Below are 8381 nucleotides of genomic sequence, written 5' to 3'. Positions count from 1 at the left end.
GTTTTTGTGTTTCATGTTTATGAATGAGAAAATTTATTGTAATAGTGTACGAAGTTTATTGAATCAAATTTTATCTGCATTTTTAAATAAAATACTGAAAAATATTTTCGTTGATAACACTTTTTGCGTGTGAAGCCCTGGGTGTGTTACCGGCTGGAATTTAAGTCTCATTCGTTGGTTGAAAACAAACTGGAGTTAAGATTCTCTTTGGAACATTTTGTTGAAACAAATTGGAGCTAAGGTTCACTTTGTTGGTTTTTGATTGGAAAAGTCCAAAATGCCTCCCAAGGTATCCAAGTCAAGCAGTCTAAAGACTTTGCGGGTTAAATTGTCGGAAACTATTACGGATTTTGAAGATATAAGAAAGTTTATTTCAATTATCGGAGAAACTACCACGTGCAGTCAGGTTAAGGTGAGGCTGGAAAGGCTTGACGATTTGTGGGAGAGATTTAGCGATACGATTATCGAAGTGAAAACTCATGAAGATTTTGTTGCGGAAGATTTTAACTTTTCTAAGGAACGCCAAGATGCTAGCGATTTTTACTATGAGGCCAAGGCTGTGTTGATGGATAAGCTTAAAGAGCTGCAGGAGCCTTTTGTCGATAGTGTTGATCGCTTGAATGATTCGGCTGCCCATCATACACTAGATCATGTTCGGTTACCACAAATTAAATTGCAGACATTTAGCGGGAACATTGATGAATGGATGAGCTTTCGTGATCTGTATACTTCTCTCATTCACTGGAAAACTGATCTTCCAGATGTAGAGAAGTTTCATTATCTGAAGGGCTGTCTGCAAGGTGAGCCAAAGAGTTTGGTCGATTCTCTACAAATTACCCGAGCAAATTATCAGGTGGCTTGGGATCTTTTGGTCAAGCGTTACAATAATAGTAAGTTGTTGAAGAAGAAACAAATTCAAGCTTTATTTAGGCTTCCTCAACTTACAAAAGAATCCCCATCGGAATTGCACAGTTTGGTTGAAGATTTTCAAAAAGCGGTTCAAATTTTAGATCAGGCAGTCCAATCTGCTGATTACAAGGATTTGCTGTTGATACATTTGCTAACGAGTCGTTTAGATCCAGTTACTCGTCGCAGTTGGGAAGAGCACTCGGCATCTGAGGAACAAGAGACAATTTCCCAGCTTATGGATTTTCTTCAGAAAAGGGTCACTGTTTTGGAATCTTTACCGGTTAAATCTGCAGATACTAAATTCGCTCAGCAACATCCCTCGAAGTTTCGGTTACCATTTGTTAAAACAAGCTACGGATCCTTCCAAACGTCAGGTTCAAATTGCCCCATGTGTTCTGGTGGTCACTTCTTATATGAGTGTGCTGAGTTTAAAAAACTAAACGCAACGGAAAGGGACTCGGTCTTGTTGAAACAAGAGTTGTGTCGAAATTGTCTTCGAGCTGGGCACCAGTCAAGGGAATGCAAATCAAAATTCTCTTGTCGGAATTGCAAGGGACGTCATCACACCTTGGTTTGCTTTCGAGATGGTAAAGGAAATATTGCAAGCACAAGTAGCTCAAATTATCGGAACCACGGAAATTCGGTAAATTCGGCAAGCATAGAGTCAGATGAGTCAGTGAACGTCACGTCAGTGTCGGCGTCGGGTGTGGAGCGTCGGTCTACGGTTTTACTAGCTACGGCGGTGGTTTGGTTGGAAGATGAAGATGGTCGGAAGGTTCCGGCAAGAGCACTTCTCGATTCCGGGTCGGAATGCAATTTTGCCACGGAAAGATTGAGTCAGCTAATCAAGGCAAGTCGGAAAAAGGTGTCGGTTACTGTGCAAGGAATTGGTCAATCAAATGCACAGTTGAAGCAACAAATTCGAGCAAAATTACGGTCGAGAGTGTCGGACTTTTCTCTAACGACGGAATTTCTAGTTTTGCCTAAGGTTACTGCAAACTTACCAACGCAATCGGTTGATATTTCGGGCTGGAGAATGCCCCAGGAAATAACTTTGGCAGACCCAGCATTTTTCACATGCAGATCAGTAGACCTTGTGTTGGGCATTGAATCATTTTTCTCGTTCTTCAAATCAGGTCAGGAAATTTCTCTGGGCAACAACCTCCCAACACTGATTGAGTCTGTTTTTGGATGGGTGATTTGCGGTGGTCAATCTCTATCAAGCAAAGGTGACCAAATCACCTGTAATGTGTCAGTTTCGGAAACTATAGAGGACATGGTTTCACGGTTTTGGTTGAGCGAGGAAATCGATGTTGGTCCCAGTTTTTCGCCTGAAGAAGCACGCTGTGAAGAGATTTTTAAAAAAGACGTTCAACGTTCTGAAGATGGTCGGTATATTGTCAGTTTACCAAAGAATGAGTCTGTCATTCAGCGTTTGGGTGAATCGAAGAGAATCGCGATCGACCGTCTCAAGGGTACAGAGCGCAGGTTAGCTCGGAATCCTGTTTTATATGAAGAATATCATAAATTTATGAATGAGTACATACAGTTGGGTCATATGCGAAAGGTTGAGGAAAGGGATGCCAAAAAGCGGTGCTTTCTCCCACATCACCCAGTTCTGAAAGAGGCCAGCACAACGACTAAAGTTCGTGTTGTCTTCGACGCAAGTTGCAAAACTTCTTCAGGCGTTTCTTTGAATGAGGCTTTGCTGCTGGGTCCGATAATTCAACAAGATCTTCGCTCCATTATTTTGCGCAGTCGGACAAGACAAATCATGATCGTTTCAGACGTCGAAAAAATGTTTCGGCAAGTTTATGTCAGGCAGGAAGATCGGCCTCTACAATGCATTCTTTGGAGAGGTTCTCCAGAAGATGAAATAAACGTCTACGAAATGAATACGGTCACATATGGTACGAAGCCAGCTCCATTCTTAGCAACTAGGGCCCTGAAACAATTAGCCATTGATGAAAGAGAAAACTACTCAAAGGCAGCACAGGTACTGCTGAACGATGTCTATATGGATGACGTCATTACCGGAGCAGACACAACGGAAGAAGCGATTACTTTGCGTCAGGAACTCGACTCAATCATGAAAGCGGGTGGATTTTTACTTCGGAAATGGGCTTCGAATAGTCCTGAAGTGTTGAAAGGAATTTCACAGCATAATTTAGCGATCAAGGAATCAGACGAAATCCTTTTGGACCCAGACCCGTCAGTTACTACGCTTGGTTTAGTTTGGAGACCAAAGTCAGACGTTTTGAAACTTAAATTTCAAATTCCACGGTTAGAGTTGACGGAACAGTTAACGAAAAGGAAAATCTTGTCAGTTATAGCGTCTTTGTTTGACCCACTGGGCCTGGTTGGAGCTGCCATCACGACAGCAAAAATTTTCCTACAATTACTTTGGACTTACGAAGATAGTAAATTACTATCAATCGTTGCTTAATCATTCCTAATGCTGTTTTAGTGGAAATACATTGTTTTTCGGATGCGTCAGTGAAGGCTTTTGGCACGTGTGCTTACGTGAAAAGCAAAGATGCAGAAGGCATTGTTTGGATACGGTTGGTCAGTTCTAAATCCAAGGTTGCACCACTGAAGTGTCAGTCGATTCCACGTTTGGAGCTGTGTGGCGCTTTGATGGCTGCCCAACTCTACCAAAAGCTAGCAGAATCACTTGAAATATCGTGTAAGGTATATTTTTGGACAGACTCTTCGTGCGTCTTGCGATGGCTGGAATCGACACCCTCCACATGGACTACGTACGTCGCAAACCGGGTTTCTAAAATTCAAATTATAACAGAAGGCCACATTTGGAGTCATGTTGCACGAGTTGATAATCCAGCGGATATTATTTCTCGCGGAATTTATCCTGAATCTATTTAAAAAAATTCACTATGATGGAAGGGACCCAGTTGGTTAATTCATGACCCAGAATTTTGGCCTAAATCTGTCTAGCAATCGTCGAATAAAGTTGAAGAAGAAAGATGTCGGAAAACTGTTGCTAACATTTCCGCACCGTTAGCAGACTTCAACGACTGGTATATAAGTCATCACGGCACATATACGGAGTTAATACGAAGAACAGCGTACTATTTGCGACTCATGAAATTATTAAAGCTGCCCAAAGAGATGCGCAAGAACTCAGGATTTTTATCCACAGCTGAGCTTAAAGTGGCAGAACACATTTTAGTTTCCCGAGTGCAACGTGAAACGTTTCCCAATGAATGGAAAGCTTTGTCATCTGGTCAGGTTGTTGCATGTAAATCCCCTTTACGTTGGTTCAATCCTTACATTTCTCCTGAAGATGGGATCATGAGAATTGGTGGCAGATTAAGTCATTCTCAAGAATCAGCTGATACAAAGCACCAGATTATCCTACCCGCTAAACACCCTTTCACACAGAAGCTGATAGAACACTACCACGAAAAGCTGATGCATGCGGGCCCTCAACTTATGCTAGCTGTAATTAGGCTGAAATACTGGCCCCTTGGTGGAAGAAATTTAATTAGGTTTGTTGTTCATCGGTGTATCAGATGCTTCAAATCAAAACCGTTGTTAGTTCAGCAGCAAATGGGTGACCTCCCCCCTGCTCGGGTTACACCGTCGAGAGCATTCTGCAAAACCGGAATTGATTATTTCGGTCCTGTTCTTATAAGACCAGGACCCAGGAGAGTAGCAGTAAATGCCTATGTCGCTGTCTTTGTCTGCATGGCGGTAAAGGCAGTACATTTAGAGCTAGTGTCAGACTTATCGACAGGAAGATTCCTTCAAGCTCTGAGAAGATTTTTTGGGCGCAGAGGAAAATGCCAAGAAATATTCTCAGATAATGGAACTAACTTTGTGGGAGCTAAGAACTACCTTCAAGATCTCAGGCATCTTTTGCAAAATAAAGATTTCCAAGAGAAGGTTTCGAAGGAATGCGCCAATGATGGAATCAAATGGCATTTTAATCCCCCAAGTGGTCCGCATTTCGGTGGCTTATGGGAGTCAGCTGTTAAGTCTGCAAAACAACATCTTTTCAAGGTCATGAAGGAAACAACGCTCTCGATTGTAGACATGACAACACTTCTGGTTCAGGTAGAAGCCTGCCTGAATTCCAGACCATTAACTAGGATGTCTGATGACCCTGACGATCTCGAACCATTGACGCCTGCTCATTTTTTAATTGGTTCATCACTGCAGTCGATTCCTGAAGAAGAGCTGGTAAATATTCCCTTTAACCGCCTTGATGCAATTCGATCCGTTCAAAAAAATCTTCTGAATTTATGGAAGCGCTGGAAAATGGAATATTTAAATCTACTACAAGGAAGAACAAAGCATTGGCGTCCGGCAGTGTCGATAGATGTTGGTCGATTGGTCGTAATCCACGAAGATCATCTTCCGCCACTTAAGTGGAAAATGGGAAGAATTCACGAGGTTCATCCGGGAGAAGATGAGATTGTGAGAGTAGTCACACTTAAAACAGAAAAGGGATTTGTGAAGCGTCCAGTTGAGAAAATATGTTTACTGCCGATTTCTGAATCGAATGATTCGAACGAAATGTCGTCATCAGAATTATGAAAATGTCAGAAAGATAGAGTCTGTTTACTGTCGGAATGTGTAAGATGGATAGTCAGAAATGAAGTTTTGTTTTGTTTTGACTGAACTGACTGAAAGAAGAATTTGAACCTGTATAAAAGGTCTGAAGGTTACTGTCAGAAATGTCTGAATAACTGTGAGAAAGGTCTCTGTTGAAAAGCATGAGTATGCTTTGGTCAGATTGGTAAAAAGAGATGTCGGTTTATCAAAATGATTGATGTTTAAAAAAAAAGGGTTGATGAATGATTCAGAAAATGCTGCATTTTCAGGGTGGGTGAGGATGTTTGATACTTACCGTGCGAATGCACAACCCTGGAATTGATGGGTGAGGATTTGATAGTTTTGTGAGATGGACTGAGGAGGGAGGAAAAGCGATAGCTAGTGCTAACCAGCCACCCGACGACGACCTATTGTTACCCAGCCAACCTGCTCGTGATCTCCAGTTGCCGCCCGAGTCTGATAGCGTTTGGTTGGTGTCGAACCACATCGCTTTTTAAAGCTTATACCTAAATTTATTAAATGCCTAAACTAAGCTAAGTGAAATTAAAATAAGTTAATAATTATCTAGAAGTGCCAGTGTTTTAAATTGCATGCATAAACTCGGAAACATCCAGCTTATAAAATTCCGGTACGGTGCATGCAGAAAACCATTTCGGAACTCGGCCATTGTTCCATATTTGCATGCGGCTTGAGAGGGAACTCGGAGCCAAACGGACAATCCAGGCCGTAGTTGGGATAGGCCAAGGCAGCGAGTCGAAGGATAGCAAGGTAACCGGTCCTATCTCCAACCAAGCTCGATTTGATTTTCCTGTATATCTCACTAAAATTATTCAAAATTATTTGACTAGCCGAACCTTACAAGTAAGCTAACAAAATCATCTCCAACTTCAGAGGCAAATCGATGCAGTCTTCCATCGCAGAGATTCGTTCTCTTTATAATTAGTCTTATTTTAGGATAGTGTTTAGTTTTAAGTTTAAAATAGGTTGGGGTTCGGAATTTATATTTAGCTTAAAATAATATGAATCAGAAAATAGGTAGACATAATAGCGGCACGGTTATCGTAATACACGGATAAATTGTGCCTTAATCATTTTCTTACTCATAATTATCACACAAGCTAAAAAAATAATACATTTTATTGATAAAGTAAACCAAAACAAACCACAATCAAAGTTTCAAATCAATGGAATTTTTGGTAATTCATTGATAAATTTCGAAGCAGTTTAGTTTAAAAATTGGAAATAAATATTCCCAAAACACAGATCTAGAAAAAAATGTAATTCTAAAATATATGTCAGATCAGGTAAAAAGTTAACCATGATTAATTGTTTGGAAATTGATAACAATTATTATTTGTTATCCATTTTAATTAACATCTCCTTTCTTAATTTTCGAGAGAAGGGTTGATTGAAAAATTCCCCGGTAGTGTTTTGAATTAGAAAAACAATTGATCGCGATTTGAAATGGGAATTTTTGATTAGGAAAGAAAATATACAAGGTTTGTGTTCTAATAACACCAAAAATTCAGAATTGAAAAACATAGGCAAATTAATCAAAAACATATCTTAACTGTTTAATGGTTTGATTTTAAAATTCGAAAAATTTATTTAAAATTTGAAAAAAAAAACTTGATTTCATTTAACAAATTTGTTGAAAACGGCACGACGATTAGATTTATATTTTAAATTCGTTAAGTGAGGGAAAATAAACAAATAGAAAACTTCTCTGACTTTGTTTCGCAGAACTCAAAATAACTTGAAATTGTTTTGAAACTTTTGTTTTAAAATGTTATGTTCTTGTATTAAAGTTTTGTCAAAAAAGTGCAGAACTTTCAAATAATTTTGACAATTTTTCAAAAGTTACTTCAATAACAAAAGCTGATTAAAAAAAGCATAATTCAAATTCAGGGCACCAGAATAAGTCAAAATAACGTTTTCAATTTGTTGCACCTCGGAAAATTGTAAATTTTTAAGCCTCATGTAATTTATAAAAACTTTTTAAAATGTGATGCTGAGCATTGAAAAGAACAAGGAAAACATATTAATTGAGGCTGAAACTGGTTTCTTGAAGAATATTTAAATCAGCACAACAATTTTAATGGCATAAACAATTTATATTAAATCAAAATTTTTAATAATAAAGTAGAGGATATTAGATTTAAAATTTGTTTTGCCAATTCAGTGAACCATCGTGAGAGCTAAACGCCTGTTGCATAGTGTCCAACTTGATTTTGAATTTTAAACTCTGTTCTTGTTTATTTATACTAAGAAGAGAAATCACTGTGAGTTTGTTTTTTATGAAATTAATTTGCGGCTTTATCGGTGAGGGTTAAAGAGTTGAAATGAAAGACGGATAGAATATCAGAAGAAAATTCTAAGGTGGTGAAAAGAGCGAAGAGCATTTGAAATAGAAGCTTGACCACATACTAAATTCTTTGTCCCACACCAATTAACTGTATTGAAGAAGTAGAACCCGATAGAGAAAGCACTACGTTTTTCGATACAGTTAATTATGGATGGTTCGACCGCCATGTGACAATGACAGTTAATTGGTGTGGAACAAAGAATTTAGTATGTGGTCAAGCTTCTATTTCAAATGCTCTTCGCTCTTTTCACCACCTTAGAATTTTCTTCTGATATTCTATCCGTCTTTCATTTCAACTCTTTAATCCTCACCGATAAAGCCGCAAATTAATTTCATTTATTTATACTTCTTAATAAAAACTGCATTCTAAAGACGAGGTAGAATTTTTATGTCAAGTTTAGAGTTTTAATATAAAATGTTAATTAAATAGTAAATCGAAATTCACAATTGGAAATAAGATGCAATTCGTGAACGTTACATAAAGTCGTAAAATAATTTGTCACAAGCCTAGGGTGGTTTCAGAGTTAAT

At 38.7% G+C, this 8381-nt stretch overlaps 1 protein-coding gene across 1 annotated transcript in view; it reads left to right on the top strand.

Annotated features, from left to right (window-relative positions):
* Positions 1–277: 277 nt before the first annotated feature.
* The window catches only part of LOC129743049 (uncharacterized), a 41152-nt gene continuing 33048 nt past the window's right edge, over positions 278–8381 (top strand). Inside the window, exon 1 of the mRNA XM_055734991.1 lies at positions 278–3120. Coding sequence (XP_055590966.1) covers positions 278–3120 — 2843 coding nt within the window. The remainder of the gene's footprint in view (positions 3121–8381) is intronic.

Source organism: Uranotaenia lowii, chromosome 2 (genome assembly GCF_029784155.1).
Source record: "Uranotaenia lowii strain MFRU-FL chromosome 2, ASM2978415v1, whole genome shotgun sequence".
Taxonomy (NCBI): Eukaryota; Metazoa; Arthropoda; class Insecta; order Diptera; family Culicidae; genus Uranotaenia; species Uranotaenia lowii.
Note: the sequence above shows the minus strand (reverse complement) of the source record. Positions and strands in the feature narration are given on the sequence as shown.